This window comes from Carassius auratus, chromosome 5 (assembly GCF_003368295.1).
Source record: "Carassius auratus strain Wakin chromosome 5, ASM336829v1, whole genome shotgun sequence".
Classification (NCBI taxonomy): domain Eukaryota; kingdom Metazoa; phylum Chordata; class Actinopteri; order Cypriniformes; family Cyprinidae; genus Carassius; species Carassius auratus.
In genome coordinates this window covers 31,399,040-31,418,923 of record NC_039247.1, presented here as the reverse complement: position 1 = coordinate 31,418,923, position 19,884 = coordinate 31,399,040, and the positions used below count along the sequence as shown (strand labels likewise).

The 19,884-nt window shown below is 43.3% G+C and overlaps 1 protein-coding gene across 6 annotated transcripts; it reads right to left on the bottom strand.

The window, feature by feature from the left end:
• Positions 1–4,724: 4,724 nt before the first annotated feature.
• Positions 4,725–10,215, bottom strand: kat5b (K(lysine) acetyltransferase 5b). Of its 6 annotated transcripts, none has more exons than XM_026255338.1 (15): positions 10,137–10,215; positions 9,968–10,034; positions 9,583–9,651; positions 9,339–9,475; positions 9,188–9,256; positions 8,256–8,429; positions 8,096–8,167; positions 7,724–7,786; positions 7,290–7,538; positions 7,132–7,221; positions 6,901–7,041; positions 6,674–6,767; positions 6,395–6,554; positions 5,851–5,932; positions 4,725–5,554 (listed from the first exon to the last, which is right to left on the bottom strand). In XM_026255338.1, exons 1-15 carry the CDS (start codon positions 10,149–10,151, stop codon positions 5,420–5,422), a joined length of 1,617 nt encoding a protein of 538 aa, XP_026111123.1. In that variant the 5' UTR covers positions 10,152–10,215; the 3' UTR covers positions 4,725–5,419. The 6 variants fall into 6 exon arrangements, 5 of the variants coding, with proteins under 5 accessions (XP_026111123.1, XP_026111127.1, XP_026111135.1 ...); XM_026255342.1 differs by having other exon boundaries at positions 9,342–9,475; XR_003284665.1 differs by having other exon boundaries at positions 5,539–5,554; positions 6,391–6,554.
• Positions 10,216–19,884: the final 9,669 nt, after the last annotated feature.

The following is a 19,884-nucleotide window of genomic DNA, read 5'->3' as shown; positions in this document are numbered from 1 at the left end:
GGCAATACTGATATGGCAGTTTTACATTAGTCATGTCTTATCATTGTTCAGAACAAGTCTGAAGCAGCTGGGAAAATAAGAAAATGATTTTAAAGTGGCACAACCTCACATCCATGTGATCAGCCTCCTTCACTGGACATACAGCCCTCTCTCACCACACTGTACCAGCCAGCAGTGAGACCGGGCCAAGCTTACAGCGCCACCTGCTGGACACAAGAGACAATGCCCGGTGGGCAGATGCATTGAGCCCTGTGGTAGTCTTCGGTTCATAGCAACCATAAACATTTTTACATTTTACACATTTTAGTTACAATCTATAAATCAGCCACAATGTGAAAAAAAAAGCAACATTTAATTTATTTGGAGAAGCTTGTGACCATGATGTTGCACAATATGATAAATGTGAAAATATCATTGCATGCATGTATAGTTTTGCAGTTTAACACGATTAATCCCTTCTTATAACACGAAAACAATTTAGGTCTGGTTTGACCTTCTTATAGATGTACTCAATGTGACTATCAAATGTTAAATTCTTATTTAGAATAATCCATAGATACTTGACTTCATTCACTGTTTCAATTACTTCATTTTTAATCCGCACCTCAAATACATCCCTTGTAGGCATATCTTGTATGGAGAAACACATGGAAACTGTTTATTATTATTATTTTTTATTTTTTTAACATTAAGAGTAAAATGACACAATGCTGTCTTGTACGCAAATAAGACCTAAACCACTGAATGGCTTCTGATGACAATTTGGATTTATTTATTTAATAAAATACTGGATTAACAGTGCCAAAGGCCTTTTTTTAGGTCCAAGAACACTGCACCAACAGCATTCCCTTTATCCAATGAGGCTTTTATTTTTCAAGCAAATAGCAGTTAAAAAATCCAAACTGCTGTTGATAAAGCAACTGGTTAGACTAAATGTTCCAATAATTCCTCGGCGACAATCTTCTCCATAACTTTTGAGACTACAGGAAGGATAGCAATAGGCTTATAGTTACGTACTACATAAGTATCTCATGATTTATAGACCAGCGTAACTATTGAACACTAATGAGACCAATCAATCAACAAAATCATGACATATCAATGTGGCTCAATGAAGGATTTGTCCCATAGCTGAGTAATAAAGAGGTAATTAATCCTCAACAGACTGACTAATGTTGTCATGCTGGCTGGCAAATGTCACTCTAGTCCGAAATATTTAACCAGATAGATAATATTCTTTGTAATGTTTATGTAGAATACACTTAAGAGTAACACTTTATTTTGAGTCCACTTTTGACAAAGTGAGTTTGTAAGTTATTTTCTTTCACCTATAGATAATTACTGACCTATCTTTTTCCCTCCATTCATAAAGCAAACACTTGAACGAGTTGTTTTCATCAAGGTATCAATATTTCTTTCACAGAATAACAAACTGGACGCTAACCAGTCAGGTTTCAGAAGTGGCCATTCAACTGAGACTGTCGTATTCTGTCACTGGAGCCTTGAGGATTGCGAAAACTGATTCCAAATCATCAGTTCTTCTTTTGCTGGATCTATCTGCTGCTTTTGAGACTGTTACTCATCAAATCCTACTGTCCACCCTCTCATCACTGGGTATCCACTTCACTGGTTTGAATCCTATCTCACTGGTAGGTCTTTCAGGTTGGCCTAAGAAGGGAATGTATCCAAAGCACATCAACTGGTCACCGGGGTACCTCAGGGTTCAGTCCTCGGACCCCTCCTCTTCTCCATATACACAACATCCATTGGACCCATCACACAAGCACATTATGTCTCCTACCATCAGGGCCGTACCCACCATTGGGTATTTTTCCAATAACAACATTTGTAAAATAATTACCATATATTAATTCTTCTTTGATGCAGCAAGGATAAGAAGCCAAGATAGATCTTCTCATTTGAGCTGTCTCAGCGGTCTTACAGCACTCATAAATATCAAAGTGTTTGTGATGGCCAATCAAATCAAAGTAGGCGGGGTTTATGTTCACAGATGCATAATGTAAAACAAAACAAAAAACTCAACACCTAAATATTTGTAGCTAAACCAAATATTTCCTATTTGACCACTGCTTTACAACAGAAAAGTTAAACGAACAACAGAAATATTCAGGGATGCAACCTTTAACTTTTGTCTAATTTTGCTATTTAGAATTAAGTACGTGATTAGGCTAATGCACTCGATTAGAAGCAGATCTTTTAGAAGTGGTAAATGCCTCACTTCTTTCTGGGACATTTCCAAACTCCTTAAAAACTGCAGTTGTTAAGCCCCTCCTGAAAAGGAGCAATCTTGATACCCCAAATTTGGGGAATTTTAGACCAATATCTAATCTTCCTTTTATAGGCAAAATTAGAGAAAAGGTAGTTTTTAATCAGCTGAACAAATACTTAAACTCAAATGGACACCTGGACAATTTTCAATCTGGTTTCCGACCGCATCACAGCACAGAGACAGCACTCATTAAGATAATAAATGATATTTGCTTAAATTGTGACTCTGGCAAAATATCGGTGCTGGTATTGCTAGATCTCAGTGCTGCGTTTGACACTGTCGATCATAACATACTACTAGAGAGACTGGAAAACTGGGTCGGGCTTTCTGGGATGGTACTCAAATGGTTCAGGTCATACTTAGAAGGGAGAGGCTATTAGGTGAGTCTAGGAGAGCATAAGTCTAAGTGGACGTCCATGACATGTGGAGTCCCACAAGGCTCAATTCTTGCACCTCTCTTGTTTAGCCTGTATATGCTTCCACTGAGTCAAATAATGAGAAAGAACCAAATTGCCTATCACAGCTATGCTGATGATACCCAGATTTACCTAGCCTTATCTCCAAATGACTACAGCCCCATTGACTCCCTCTGCCAATGCATTGATGAAATTAATAGTTGTATGTGCCAGAACTATCTTCAGTTAAATAAGGAAAAAACTGAAGTCATTGCATTTGGAAACAAAGATGAAGTGTTCAAGGTGAATGCATACCTTGACTCTAGGGGTCAAACAACTAAAAATCAAGTCAGGAATCTTGGTGTGATTCTGGAGACAGACCTTAGTTTCAGTAGTCATGTCAAAGCAGTAACTAAATCAGCATACTATCATTTAAAAAACATCGCAAGAATTAGATGTTCTGTTTCCAGTCAAGACTTGGAGAAACTTGTTCATGCCTTTATCACCAGCAGGGTGGACTATTGTAATGGGCTCCTCACCGGCCTTCCCAAAAAGAGCATTAGACAGCTGCAGCTCATCCAGAACGCTGCTGCCAGGATTCTGACTAGAACCAGAAAATCCGAGCATATCACACCAGTCCTCAGGTCCTTACACTGGCTTCCAGTTACATTTAGGATTGATTTTAAAGTACTTTTACTCGTATATAAGTCACTAAATGACCTAGGACCGAAATATATTGCAGATATGTTCACTGAATATAAACCTAACAGACCACTCAGATCACTAGGATCGAGTCAGTTAGAAATACCAAGGGTTCACACAAAACAAGGGGAGCCTGCCTTTAGTTACTATGCTGCCCGCAGTTGGAATCAGCTTCCAGAAGAGATCAGATGTGCTAAAACACTAGTCACATTTAAATCTAGACTCAAACCCCATCTGTTTAGCTGTGCATTTATTGAATGAGCACTGTGCAATGTCCGAACTGATTGCACTATATTTTCATGTAATATATATTTATGTAAAATCATTTTCTGTTTTAAATTCATTTTCAAAAAGTAAATTTTTTAATAATTTTAAAATTGCTTGTTTTATTCTTGTTATTATTTTTCTTCATGATTATATTACTTTCTTTTATGTAAAGCACTTTGAATTAACAATTGTGTACGAAATGTGCTGTATAAATAAACTTGCCTTGCCTTACTATTTTTCATAGTCAATGTGATGAGGAAAGAGACATTAACTAATCCGTTTTAAGTAAATTAATTTAACAAACTCAAGTCTGGTTTGATTCGTTCAACAGCTCCATTTGTGATAACATTGACGTGAGATTATGTTCGTCATTTGAAATGTAAAAAAGATGTAACATTGAGAATCAATGGACAAATAATTGCAAAATGTTTATAAATATCATGATCCAAGAGACAGAACGTGAATGACTCCCTATATTAACACTGGGCATGTGCTGCATGAGGATCTCTGTGGTGTTTCAACACTCTAGTGATTGATCAGAAACACAACATATATATAAAGAAATATGGAAATAAATAATTATTAGTAGTCCTTGAGAACAGTGTTTCCAGACATAACCACTCACTTTTCTTGGGTTTTCATTTGGAAATTTACTCTTACATACTTTTTTTCTATCAAAGTTTAAATTTTTGTTTGGTTTGAAATGTTGAAGTGCCAGGTTTTTAATAGTTAAAGCAGTAAAAGCTGAACACCGATGTTTGTTCCCCACAGTCTAATTCAAACATTAATGATCGAAGTTTGATTTATCTGGCTGTTCTGATCTCAAACTCGAGTCTTCAGGGCTCTTCTGCTCTTGTTTTACTGAAACTCCTTCACTGTTGGGATTTGTGTGATTTTAGTTTTCCTACATAGTGGCTGAATGATTTCTATTTCAAAAATTTACTATGTGGGTGTGTATGGCTATTCTGCACAATTTGTAAGGCTAGTGTGTGTGTTTTTCTGCATCACTGATGATTCATTTCCTATGATAGTCATTAGTGTTCATGAAGCTTACAAATGTGACCACCAAAACCATTTCTGCATTTTATATCCACAACTGTGCTCAGAGAACAAGTTCCTCAAACATCATTACGCTTCATTCCATCCCAACAGAGTCAAAACCTAAAAACCAAAACCTTTTTCAGCAACAGAGGGTAAAACAAATTATAAAACAACAGAAAATATCTTCACAAGTATATTATATTATATAAAACTGTATCTTTAAAGCTACAATTTCATTTCTAACTATACAGAAGATTTGTTGTTGTCTTTTAACCCAAGACAGTTTTGCTAGTTTTAAAAAAAAAAAAAAGCAGAGGAATGACATGCATAAACGTAACTAAGTCACAGTTTCCACTATTAACAGATGTTATTAAAATCACAGAAATCTGGAGGAAAATTATATTTACAAAGGATGCTGTACATCAAACGTATAATATGAATGAGAAACAATGTGTGCTCTTAGCCACTGTGCTAATCTATAATAACTTATACATAATAAAGAGATAACTGTGCAGAACCCTGTCGATTTTGGTCCAAGTATTAAAACATGGCATTGAGCTTGAACACTGATATTTGGGAGGTATATCAGTATTCTTCTTCCTTTTAATAGTTCTACAGACGAGGACACACTGACACAGAACTGTGGACTGTGTAAGACTGAATCCGGTAACATGCAGATGTGTTCAGCTGTGTTTGTCCTCTCTCACAGCTCGAGTCTGCCTCTTCACCACTTGCCCCTCTTGCTCCAGTCTTTAGGAGTGAAATGCAAACATTTAGGGTCGATTCGGAGGTGTCTCTTCTGCATGGCCCGCTCATGACCTTCCACGATGTCCTCTGATAAGGTGAGGATATACTGACCCTGCGGGGAGATGAACAAACCCAACCAGAGTTAAGCAGAAGAAGCTTTTTTTCATAAGATATGAAAGAGCACTCTTCATTGACTGAGAACTGCTCTGAGACTGGAGCAGCAGTATCCTCTGAAAACATTGCCTTCTGAACTTTAATACTTACTTTAAGCCTTTTCAGGATTCCTGTTTATACATCCCTGAATTTAAGACTTCTCTTATGCTATTTATTATATTTAAGACTTGTTTATGTGGCATTAAATGTGAATGTAAGAGTGCTCTGTAAACAAGCGTGTGAAGTGACGCTTACCTTGTAATAATTGATGAGGTTGAGGTACTGGAGAGTTGAGATCACGTCCTCTTTCTTGACACTGGTGATCTCACTGATCTCACTGAGAGAATCCACAATTGATTTAAGATTAAACAACCTCTCTAAAGGTTCACTCGAGCGTCTCAGGTGTATGTGACGTTCTTCTCTCAGACTAATCCAATAAGAGTTATCCTCTAGCTTTATAATGGCTGTGAATGGGTGTTATTTGTCAATGGTCTAAAAGAAGCCCAATAACATCCCGTGCGTTAATAAAGGCTTCCTGGAGTGAATCGGTGTATTTGTGCGAGAAAAACTTCCATATTTAAACTTTTATAATTTTATGGATTCGTCTGAAAGAGGAAAGTCATATACATCTAGGATGCTTTGAGTAAATCATGGGCTAATATTCATGTTTGTGTGAACTATCCCCTTAAAGGCTTTATTAAAAGCTTGGAGCCCAAAATGCAGTGGGGTAAATCTCAGGAAGAAATGTTTGGGACACATTCAACGCCCCAGGAACCCAGAGTTTAGCATCAGCACCTACTTGATGGTGATCTGTGGGCGCTCCCCGTTGTCTGGCTTGAGGTTCATGAGGATCTCCAGGATGGTCTGAGTCCAGTACGAGCGATACGAGAGCAGACCCAGATCAGACAGAGGCTTCTCTGGGGTGCCCGTCTTCCCCTCCACTTTCGACAGCTCATAACCTCACACAACCACACATTCAGGAGCTATCATTACACAAGCTTCACCCCATGCTTTCATCATTATGATCACATTTCACATGCCTCAGAAGGAAACCGCTAATAAGGCTAGGATCACTCACTGAACTCGATCAGTAGTTTGCCGTAGCCTCTTCTCTGGTAAGGCGGTAATGTCAAAATGCAGGCCACGTTATAGTCTTCTGTTGATTCCTTCTCCTTTAACAGCAGGAAAGCACAACGCTTTTACACAAGCAAGGCTATCTTCATGGCAAAAACGATAAGCTACTAGACACACAAAACACATTCGGTTGATACACTGAAGTCGAAGGCCAGCAGATCTGTGCTTTACCTTGGAGAAGTAGCCGACTATGTGGAAACCCTTGGAGTCATACTCCGTCATTACATAGAAGAGGAACGGATCCGTGTCGTAGTACAGGGTCTTGTGGTCCAGGAAGCATTTGGCCAATAAACACAAGTTCTGGGAATAAGCCTGAGCGGTTGGAGAAAAGAAAAGCAGGTAAAATCCTTGCTCCAGTAAACTGCATGTGTTAAACTCAATCCCAATGATTAATCATCTCACCTTGTTCTTCCTGCCGTCGATCTCGAAGAAGGATATAGTTCCTTTACGATAGATCTCATTCCCCGGCGGGTGTCGGAGGTTGCACTTGGTCTGAGAGAGTAAAAGGAGAGTTAGCAGTGTCCCACGGGAGCGTGAAGCGGACAGGGGCGTGCTCTCACCAGGTGTCTCTGCAGACACTTGAGGCTCTTGAGGTACTTGAGGCAGTATTCACACAGGTAGAGGATGGGGAGGCCGGTGAGCTCCTGCGGGTACGGAGAGAAGTACCAGGGCTTGAGCCGGTGCCGGCCCAGCTCGATGCAGTCGATGTTCTTCATGCGTGTGACGATGTCGTCGTGACTGCGGTCCGACACCAGGCTGCCGGTCATGCGAGGGGCTGATGGGATGCCATCGGAGCTGTCCTGGGAGTCCTGAGAGCCATCAGAGACACAACAGACAAACCCGTTTCACTACAGTAATATCTTTATTATTACTCAGCTTCCTAAAAAGACAATCAGTCGGTTTTACAAGATCCAGTGTGTTTCTAGCTAAACGTGAGCACACACACACACACACACACACACATTAAAGGCAATGGGAAGTAAAGGAGCCGGACCTCTCCTGGCGGTAAATAGATGCTGGAGCAGCGAGGGCTGTTATTCTGGAACACCTTTACCATCTAACAGAAAAACACAAGCGGATGCAAAGCTGTGGGACATTTCACGAGGAAATCAGATGATGAATAGGGAATACACAACATTTGATACGTCTGACGGTGAAGGGAGCAGCAGTTTTATATTTAACTCTATAAAAATGTGTAACTCTCTTTCAATGTTTTTATATTTTCTTCTGTGATGACACACACATTCAACAGCTTTATTCCAGCCGACAGGAACAATAATGTTTGACTGTAAGGATGGATTTCATATGTTCGATCATTTCTGGCTACATTATAAAAGCTGCGTTGTGTTGCACTGAGAAAACATACCTCGTCCGTCCCTCCACAGGTTTTCCTTTTTCTTCCCGGCTGAGGAGGAATGAGGCGACGTGTGCTGCCGTTCTTCCAGAAGAGAAAAGAGAAGTGTGTTCAGTGTGTGTTCCCAGAGCGCAGTCACAGGTGTGTGCAGTGATGTGAGGAGTGTGTTTACTGTGGTGAGAGCGGCGAGCGGCTGGTGCTCCTCTCGAGGAGTGATGCTGAAGGACGAGTCTCTGAGAGCCGGAAACACCGAGGCCTGGCTCTCGTCCGCAGAGCTCGGGAGAGAAGACACGGGGGTCACCGCGCTCACCTGAGAGGCCAGAGACACCGACTCCGCTTTCCTCTTCTGAAACACACACACACACACACACAGAGAGAACCTAAGAATCTGTGTGCGGTTTCTGTCACCAGAACAAACTCCTTGTACGTGCAAACAAACTTGACATTAAAGCTCTCTCTGATTCTGATTCAAGTATTAAAACTCCAGCCACTTACCTCACATTATAAAATAATAATAAATAAAAATTATAATTTTTTGAGCCCCAATAATAATGGATAATAATTGAGCATCAGATCAGGAATGATGCTGAAAATCTATCAGACAATCAAAGAGGAATGGATTTCTGAATTACACAAAATACTGTTTTCAAACACATCAAAAAACAAACTCTGATAGTGAACAAACACAAACTGGAAAGAGCACCGAACAGATTCACTTCAGGACCGGGGGAAACCTCTGAAACAGTTCTGAACTGAATCAAACAGCATTATTATATCTATCATATTGAGCTGTGTGTGTTATCATGAGGACAGATCACCCCACGATGAACATTCACCCTCATTTAGTCTCAAACACTTAAGTTGTGCTTTCTTCTGTGGAAGACATCTTGAAGAAAACACAAGACAACACTTTGAAGACCTTTCCACTCAATTGAAGTCAATAAAATCCCCAAAATAAGAAACTGTGGACCCCGCTTAATTAACTCATCACAGGCGCTGCTTCCCTCGCACTGCTGCTCAGACAGATGTGGGACGGTTATTACACTGGGTTCAGCCCTTGATCAGAGTTAGGGTTTACTGGTGTATGATGGGGTTTGTCTGTACCGGTGTGGGGAGGGTTTTGCCTCTCGAAGGAGCTGAAGCAGACTGAACGCTGAGATCTAGACTCTTCCTCTGAATACGAACAGAAAGGGAGGTTGGTCAAGGAGCGATTCAGAAAGAAGCTCAAGCACGGTGAAGCAGGACACGCTCTCACCACGTCTCTCTCAGGAGACCCGGGTCGGGACCCCGGCAGGCCGTTCTTCGGCGGCGTCTTGGCCTCCTTTTTGGGAAACTGGAGCTTCTTCATGTCCAGACGGTCAGGAGTCACCCACTCGTCCAGACGCTTATTGACTGTCCAGAAACACAGAAGCAATCAAATAAATAAGTCAGATTTTCTCTAAGGTTAGTGAAGAGAGAACAAGACTACATGAGAGATAATGATGAATGTTCATACTCACAGTCAATATAGTGCACATAATACAGCTTTCTCCCAGGCAGCTCTTTAACACTGAGGATCTCAGCAAGCGCTGTGGAGGAACACACACACACACACACACACACACACACACACACATATATATATATATATAGCAAAGCTGTTTACTGTGATATTCTGGATGTAAACCATGTAACCTAAGTGTCTCGGGACACAACAATCATTCACTGGATCCTAATCTTCTTCATTCAGTTCCAGTAAAGCATCACTGCTCCTCCATATGCGTTAAAACACGTGATTCACGGTTAACGTGAGAAAGACAGTCGCTAGTTAAACTGTTAAACTGGCAGAAAGATGTTAATATCCCCGTGAGAGACATCTTTTGTTTACACTCCGCTGATACTTACGCCACTCGTCTTCATTCTCTTGGTTTTTTCGGAGCACGGGAAGCCGGCAGCCTTCGATGATTTCGACCTGTGATGAGATAACGCCTTTATAAACCACAGCGGGCAACGTTTAGAGAGAGAAAGCTGTTTAAAACAGCATACAAACACACACGGACTGTGAGCATCTTACCGAGGAGTCCGCCATTTTGCAGCGCACAGAATTGTGGGTAAAGAGAAAACTGCAGGGGGCGCCTGTCGATCAGCTCGAGACATCTGTGTGCTGAGAGACATCATTGTTCAAGGATTTTAAGATGAACAAAAAAAAATAGACTGTGCAATCTTTTCAAAATGTTTTTAAATGCATTGATCACAAACACCAGTATCTTAAATCCTCAAATAAATTAAATTTTCATTTTTTTTAAAGTATGTAGCTACATTTATCACACTATACTTTTTACTATATTATATTTGCATAAAAAATATATGTGAGTCTGTTTTAATGCAGAGCATAAATTACATATTTCTACTGACTGCCGTTATCAGTCTCTCTCTCTGTCTCTCTCCTTTCTTTTGAAAGTCTTACACTCTCTTGGAGTTTTTCTTTTGTACGCAGCCCATAAGCAAATAGCAATAAATTAATTAAAATAAAAAATAAAAAATCTGTATTTTTTTTCTCTTATTTTTCCTGTTATATTCTCAAGAATTCGGAAATGAAACACACACACACACACACACACACACAAATTAGTTCAATAAAACCAAGGATTAGTTTTTGTAAGGGTTGTGATGTCCACATGTTTTTGTTGAAGAACTATAGAGGCTAGCATTTCAATTGAAAAGGTGGACAAAAATGAAAGATTAAGTGGATATTTTAATTAAATGTTTTGTCAATATTAAATAAGGATTTGACCATCCTGTTACAACAGCAATTATCAGGCATTTTAGTACCCTTTGCAGGCATTTGTAATAATATCCGATGTAATTTGCATAAATTGTTTATTTTGTATTACATTATGTATTTTAACAGTGTTATTCAATTATTATTAATTAACCAATCATTATTTCCTCATTATTTCTTTATAATGCATTTTATGGCATTTAAAAAGGTTGTTGTTCGCTTAGGTCTGTTTTTAAAATATCATCTGAATACTTTGTAAATTATTAGCGATTTGTAATTTTAAAGACGATGAACGGGGTGGGGCCCTGCCACTATATAATGCGCCGTATTGGTGGCATAAACTCAGAATCTTCTTCTTTCACATTTCTTACCAAAGACAGCTGTAGAGAAGACGAAAGAAGACAGATTTCCCTCTCGGCGTTCCAGCATATCGAAAGTTTGCCCGCTGTGTTCTCACCAGGGCCATGAGTGATCTCAAAGCTGCTGCTCCAAGGAAGCAAGCCCCATTCCTCCCGACTTGCACGATGAGGTCGCTATGGTGTGGGCTGCACCCCAATTGGTTAGCCCTCACACCGGTGGGTCAGAGATCTTCACCAAAGTCGATGGAGCGGAAGCCTGAGGATACACTCAAATTCTGCCCGTCGAGGAATCCATCGGCGTCCACCTCTGCCCCTCGGTGCTACCCTGCCATCAAGGCCCTGCCATCTGACTGCACACGTTGTGGGCAAAGCATACACTGCCACAGGAGAAGCGATCTCAGCTTAGCACACGATGGCAGTTCTCCAAGTTTTTCAGGCACAGCTTCTGAAATCCCTGGATGAGGATGGGGTGGGTTTCACGCTTAAAGCGGCAAAGAAGACGGCCCAGGCGATCGGATGGAGCATAGGCTACATGGTGGTGATCCACTGGCACCTGTGACTGACACTCACCGAGCTGAAGGACACGGACGAGGGGGCTCCTCATCACTCCTGTACCTCCATCTGGCCTATTTGGGACACAGTGGAGGCTATCGCAGAGTGTCTCTTAGAGGCACAGAAACGCTCTTAGGTGATGAGTCAGATCCTCATCTGCTTCCAACCAACTGTTGAAGCGCCCCTGTGATCAGTTCACAGTGATTCCATTTTGGCTAGCACTAGTGCCATGTACGTTTATGAAATGTGTGGATATTCAGAGTATGTGCTCAACAACCACAAACGCGCTCTGTTACTTCACCTGGAGAGTTTGGAATCAACGAGGCATTCAGATGGGTCTGGTCACGCAGCAGAAAGTGGTCACAATGGACGCGTCTGGGGAGCTGGGGAGCTCACTGTGATGGTGTATTGGCCTCGGGCTACTAGACAGAGATAGATAGGACGTGTGCACATAAATTGCCTCGAGCTGAGAGTGGCTCATGCAAGTCCGAGGGCATCACGTCTTCATTCGCACGGACAACATATCGGTGATATCATACATAAACCATCTGGGCGGAGTACACTTGAAAGCCCTCTACAGACAGGCAGCATGCCTTTTGCTGTGGGCCAATCACCATTTGCTCTCTATTTGAGCTGCACATGTTCCAGAATGCCCGAACAGTGGCATGGATATGCTTTTGAGTGATGGGATTCCTCATGGAGAATGGAGACTGAACCCTGGGACAGTGAGGCTGATCTGGGAATGGTTCAGGAAAGCGGAAGTAGACCTGTTTTGCGACAGAGGAGAACATGCATTGCCATCTGTTCTTTTCTCTGTCACATTCCTCCCTAGGCTGGGATGCACTCACGATGCGGTGGCCGAATGTCTGTCTGTATGCGTTTCCCCCACTGAAGATTTTGTCACAAGTGCTGCACAAAATAAGAGAGGAGAATACATTAGTGTTAATAGTGTTATTAGTGGCCAAACAGGACTTTTCGTTTTCCCAATCTGGAGATACTAGCGGCTCCCCTGTGGCCGATTCTGCTGAGACGAGATCTCCTATCTCAGGCAGACGACTTGATATGGCACATCTACCCGGAATGGTGGAAACGTCAGGTGTGGAAAGTATGCAGGAAACGGTAAACCCAGAGTCCTTGTCTCACAGTATGATAGACACGATTGCTTGTAAATGTACAGTGTTTGAGAGATGGTGTAAATCGAATGGTCTGGATCCAGGAAACTGCCCTGTGACTGACATTCAGAATTTTCTGCAACAACAAATGGATGGCAGCAATATGCCCTCCAAACTATATCAGCCTTTCACGGTGCTATTGACAGCCACTCAGTGGGAAAACACGATCTGTGGGGAAATGCTCCCACTCCCACCCCCCTACAATGCCATCCTGGGATCTGGCTCTGGTCCTGGGAGCGCTAGCCCTCCCGCCCTTCGAGCCACTTCAGACTGTTGGCTTGAGCTCTCACTTAAAACCACACTGCTGTCTTCCCTTGCTTTGGTCAAGCATGTGGGGGATTTGCAAGCACTCTCAGTGAATGCAGACTGAATGCAATTTGGACCAGGTGATTGTAACGTCACGCTCAAGCCAAAATTTGGCTACATGCCTAAAACACAATCAACACTAGTCAGAGTGCAAGTGGTGGCTCTTTCTGCTCTCACTCCAGAGTCGGAGCCTTGACTGGATGTCGCCCCTAATCAGGTGTTGTATCCGGTAAGGGCTTTACAACTCTATATCAACTGCACTGCTCAGTTTCTGCAGGGTCATATCTGATTGTTTGGGGATTAATTTTAGTGTCTTGCAAGTACTATTCATATTGGCTCCGCCGAGGCTGAGCCTTTTTACTTCGCGGTTTCCACAGTGTTGTTCTATACAGTCCCCAAGGCATTATCACCATGTCAAGAGACCGTTCTCGATAGGGAATGTCTCTGGATACTATGGTAACCTCAGCTCCCTGAGAGATGGGAACGGAGATGGTGTAGGCCACTGTGTTCACTGCTCAGGTCTGTTGTACTGTCAGGTCAGTCAGAAGATTCTGAGTTTTTGCTGCCAATAAGGCAATTCAAATAGTGGTGGCGCCCGGCCCCCCATTTGCCATCTTGGTTGGAATTGGCCAGTGAGACTTGCAGCTTCACTGGCATTGTGCAATAAGATTTCAGGAAGGTTAGGAAGGAAGGGAGTCCCCAAAGCATTAACGCCATATCTCGTTCTCCTCTCTCACGGAACCAAGGTTACCATAGTATCCGGAGACTTTACCATTGCTTTCTTATCTCGGCGCCGGACAACTGATGTATTTTCCTGGGCAAAGTTGTCCATCAGTTATGATCATTTGCAGTCAGACGACAACCATGAGGTGAGCATGAGCACGGGTGTGAATGCGAGAATGGCGCATCATGAGAGCTTCGCCTGTCTACTGTCTTCACCGTAAAACACATTTTTTATGATTATGTATATATGTTCGCGTTTACATGTTTATTTACGTATGCGTATATGTTAATTTAAATATTTTTTTCTTTTGAACAACTGGGATGATGCCCCCCTGGGAGTTGGTGCCCTCTGCAAACTGCGTAATCTGCATACAGGGAGCAGCGGTACTGATTATTAATGTTTACATTATTCTACTTAAGTTCGCATTGGAGCGGTTATTGCTCACTTTATTCCATTTGCCATAGCCCTTTGCACGGCCGGTGTGAAAAACATGCTTTTTTCAGCATTAGAAAGCTGGTTTTTATACTAAAAACCTTTAGATAGCATTCCGCTTATGTCATGGACATTGGTTATGATAATCATTCATTGTTATCTACTTTCAAGGCAACTTGAGGAAAACTGCTTTAACTACGCATATGCAAAAGATTTGAACCGGAAGCAGCGAGACCAGCTTAACACAATACAGAAGTCTGTTGTGCTTAAAGTGGGGGTGAAATGCTAGTTTTCACTCAATATCCTGTTAATCTTGAGTACCTATAGAGTAGTACTGCATCCTTCATAACTCCAAAAAGTCTTTAGTTTTATTATATTCATAAGAGAAAGATAGTCTGTACCGATTTTTCACGGAAAAACACGAGCGGCTGGAGGCGTGACGTGTGGGCGGAGCTAAAGAATCACGAGCGCCAGTAGGCTTTTGCGTTGAGAGCGTTTGGAAGCTGTGACATTACCTTGAGGAAAAACAAACCAAAACAAACCATGGCTAACAGTCAGATTCAGCGTATATTTATGATCCAGAATCAGATCCAGAGGCTGAAATTTAACAAGAGCAGCATCAGCAACGACGTCTCTATGTGGTATGTACTGAAACTGTATATATTTGCTTGGCGGTTTTGGAAAATGACTAAGTTCCACTTTGTCGTCTTTTTTTTTTTTTTGTACATGTGGAAAGTGCAGTTTGATGACAACATTGCATGTTGTTTACTTGATGTGCTTACGCGCCGATAGCTAAGTTAACAACACAGAGATATTTGAAGCAGTTTTACTCACCGCATGCTGTTCCAACACTCGATCGTGACCCTTTTTCGTTGGGACTGCATTATCCTTAAGAAATAAACGATGTGCAAATCCGTCGTCAAACTGGGCCTTGTTTGTAAAACAAGCATCTTCGAAATGCAGGGAACACACACAAACACTTGCACATGCTCTGTAAAAATAAACTCCATCCACTGGTCCCTTAATGCTGTTCATGGGCGGAGTTTGGGGGGGGCTAAGGGGGGCACTGCCCCCCCAGACCAGAGCCAATTAATGCCTTGTGCTTTGAAAAATTAAAGTTAAGAATTAATTATTTTTAAAAAACTATATTGAAAAAGCTTGTTTTGGTGGACTTCAAAGTATCGCGGTAAGTTACGTGAGTGGACTCTCTTCTTGTTCTGTTCCCGCTTTAGTCTACATGCTAAATAAACAAAATGGACATTCGTCGTTTTTTTAATAAACCCACTAGTAAAAGTGTGGAGTTTTCTAACTATGGCACTTCAACCATCAATTCCACTGCTGCTACTGACACAGCAACCGAGGCCGGTGTAGCAGTCGATTCTGTTCCCCTCTGAATGTCTGTTTCCCCTCGGGTTGCCAGGTCCATGTATCAAACATTTTCCCAAAGTAGCCTAAATTCCACGGATTTGGCAACATACAAATGCACCGCATGCAAATCTACCAAACACACCTGGATGTAAGGAAAGCAAAAAGGGACAGATTTCTTGCTACACTGCAGCATAGTAAAATGATTCTCACACTCCCGTTTATGTTCTTTTTTTATTATTATTCATCTTGCAGTTGTTCCGTTATTTTTGTCTTATTTTTTTACATTTCAAGTTGAAAAACCTCTCGTCTTAAATTTATTTTCAAGTTTAAGATTTAGGACGGTATTTTGAACTATTTGACTTGCCGTACATCCAGTCACGCTTCTTGCGCACGCTAGTTCTGATCATACGTATAGTAACTCGGCAACTATGCAAGAATTGTTTTATGTTTGTCACGTTAGTGTTATAGAAAACACGGTGATAGAACCAAATGCAGGCAAGTCGTTTATTGAGGGAAAATCCAAAGGGGTAAACAGTCCAGGCAGAGGTCAAAACCAAACATAATCCAAAGCAGACATAAACAGGACATGAACACAGGGCAAGACAAGGCAAGGCAAGACGAGAGTTGACGGACATGAATAATACGTAACATTAAACAAGGACTCCGTAACACAGACTAAGACAGACTGGGTATTTATTCACAGAAGGATAATGAGGAAACAGGAGACAGGTGGGGAAACAATCAATTACACAACAAGGAGGAAGGTGACCAAATAAGGGAACAGGAAGTGATCTGGTGACAGACACCGTGAGAAAGGAGGACATCTAGTGGAACCCCAGGGAACACAACCCAGACACTGTGACAGTACCCCCCCTCTACGGAGCGGCTCCCAGACGCTCCAAGACAAGACACAACACAGAGACCAGGAGGGAGGCGGACAGGTGGAGGCTCAGGGGGAGGGACGGAGGGCCGGAAAAGAAAAACATGGGGAATAAACACCAGAAATGTAACATAAAACAGGGAGAACCAGGAGGGAGGAGGAACGGAGGAGGTTCAGGGGGAGGGATGGAGGGCAAGACTAACTGGGGGGAACAGACAGCAACAAAACAGAAACCAAGAACACCAGACAGAAGTCCAAGAAGGGCATGTTGAAGCACCCACCAGGGCGGAGCAGAGGACCACCACAGCCATGTGGTCAAAGCCAGCGACCTCCAGGGTGGAGCGGAAGACCACCACGGCCATGTGGTCAAAGCCAGAGTCCTCCAGGGCGGAGCAGAAGACTGCCACGGCCTTGTGGTCACTGCCAGAGTCCCCCAGGGCGGAGCGGATGACCACCACGTCCTTGTGGTCGCCGCCAGAGTCCCCCAGGGTGGAGCAGATGACCACCACGTCCTCGTGGTCGACGTCGGAGTCCCCCAGGGCGGAGCAGATGACCCACACGCCCCCGTGGTTGAGGCCGGAGTCCCCCAGGACGGAGCAGCAGACCACCCAGTGACTTGACTTGGTTCCGGAGGGTCCACCGGAACCTGACTCGACTCCGGAGAGTCCACCGGAACCTGACCCGACTCCGGAGAGTCCACCGGAACCTGACCCGACTCCAGAGAGTCCACCGGAACCTGACCCGACTCCGGAGAGTCCACCGGAACCTGACCCGACTCTGGACTGTCTGTGAAGACCTGAGGCGCCTTGGCTTCGGGCACTGTCTCTGGAACGGTCTCGGGCACCGCCTTGGTCAAGGCATCGGGAGCGACCTCGGACACTGCATCGGGAATGGCCTCGGGCACCGCCTCGGGTACCGCCTCGGGTACCACCTCGGGGACGGTAGCGGTCCGCTCGTGAATGTCCTCCTGGACGGCAGCGGCCCGCTCGGGAACGTCCTCCTGGACGACAGCGGCCCGCTCGAGAACGTCCCCCTGGACGGCAGCGGCCCGCTCGAGAACGTCCTCCTGGACGGCAGCAGCCCGCTCGGGAACGTTCTCCAGGCTTTGAGGAACGGTAGAATCCTGTCCCCTCTTCCTCCGCCCTCTAGGTTGGCGAGTCGGGGGCACCTTGACTGGCGACTCAGACGTTGGGTCGGCCATCTTGTGCTGTGGCTCTAAGCTGGCGGCCATCTTGTGCTGTGGCTCTAAGTTGGCAGCCATCTTGTGCTGTGGCTCTAAGCTGGTGGCCATCTTGTGCTGTGGCTCTAAGCTGGTGGCCATCTTGTGCTGTGGCGCTGGGCTGGCGGCCATCTTGTGTTGTGGCGCTGGGCTGGCGGCCATCTTGTGCAGTGGTGCTGGGCTGACGACCACCCCGCTGGAAGAGACAGGAGTGGCTGGGGCATCCCACCGACCCCGATGCTGCATGTAGCGCACGAATTCCCAGAATTCCAGTGTCTCTACCTGCGCCATCTCCTCCAGAGACACTGGATCATCCAGACCGCCATTAAAATAATCTTTAAGGGCCGTGTCGTTGTACCCCATGCCCTCTGCCAGGGACCAGAACACCTGAGCCAGGGCACCCACTTCATTGTCCTCTTGGCGGAGGGCGATTAACCTCAGATATCTGGCTCGCCTCTCCGCCATCTTGGCTGGGGAACGGAAAAATGACATACCGCTGGTTCTCTTTGTGATGGAGTCCTTCTGTCACGTTAGTGTTATAGAAAACACGGTGATAGAACCAAATGCAGGCAAGTCGTTTATTGAGGGAAAATCCAAAGGGGTAAACAGTCCAGGCAGAGGTCAAAACCAAACATAATCCAAAGCAGACATAAACAGGACATGAACACAGGGCAAAACAAAGCAAGGCAAGACGAGAGTTGACGGACATGAATAATACGTAACATTAAACAAGGACTCCGTAACACAGACTAAGACAGACTGGGTATTTATACACAGAAGGATAATGAGGAAACAGGAGACAGGTGGGGAAACAATCAATTACACAACAAGGAGGAAGGTGACCAAATAAGGGAACAGGAAGTGATCTGGTGACAGACACCGTGAGAAAGGAGGACATCTAGTGGAACCCCAGGGAACACAACCCAGACACTGTGACAATGTTTGCGTAAAAGGAAACAGACATTCCGAGTGGAACAGAATCGACTGCTACACTGCATCTGCTGGTAGGTGCCCCCCCACGCACAAAAGTGAAACTCCGCCTATGATGCTGTTTCTCTTTGGTAATCTGTGCAGGTTTGTCTTGCCCTGGCAACCAAAAACACTCCTTTTGTGACATTTCGCGACACTCTCGCTCTGATCAGTGAATGCCTGTTGTGCTCTCTCTGCTCTGCTATACGGGAGCGCGCTCTTCAGGCAGAAGTGCCCTTAGGACCCATATAAGGAAATTCCGCTCCATCTAACGTCACACAGAGCCATACTCGAAAATAACTTTCCCAAACTTGTGACAAACTGGAAAACGTCATACGTACAACTTAATTTTTGAAACTTTGTTTAGCATGGGAATCCAACTCTTTAACAGTGTAAAAATCTCAGTATGCATGAAATAGCATTTCACCCCCCCTTTAACCCTATTAACTGCAATAAAAGTTTACCCAACTATATTGATTTCCGGTGAAAAAGGTCCATTGGTCCATCACGTAGAGTGCATCTGAAATCGCATACTTTCTATAAAGGTACTACATTTAAATTTGAATTTACTTCATGACCGTTAATAAAGTACATTCTTTATAGTATGAATGTTGGTAGTATGAATATAATTTAGATGTTGTTTCAGTCAAATGATCTTTTTAACTGTGAGTGTAGTTGCATCTGTTCAAAGGTGCATTTTTATTCATTAACTTGGGTTAAACTAATTTTACTTTGTTGGATCAGCAGCTATGCTAATGATGTCTGTATTTTGTTTCTATGTTTCGCCACGGGATTTACATCCCGTGGTAACTAGGATTTAAACAAGCTCCAGTCTGGATCCAGAACACCTGAGAAGAGATGATGCTGACCCTCAGAGGACCTCAGATGATGCTACCTTGAATCAACAAACAGAACTAACAATTATTGCTAAATGTGTCACTGAATCATATAATAACTTAATTAATAATATTGATAGTTCATCGTCTAGCTGACTACGTCTTATATTATTATTATTATTATTTTTATTTTTTCTAAAATCCTGTCAAATGTGCACAAACT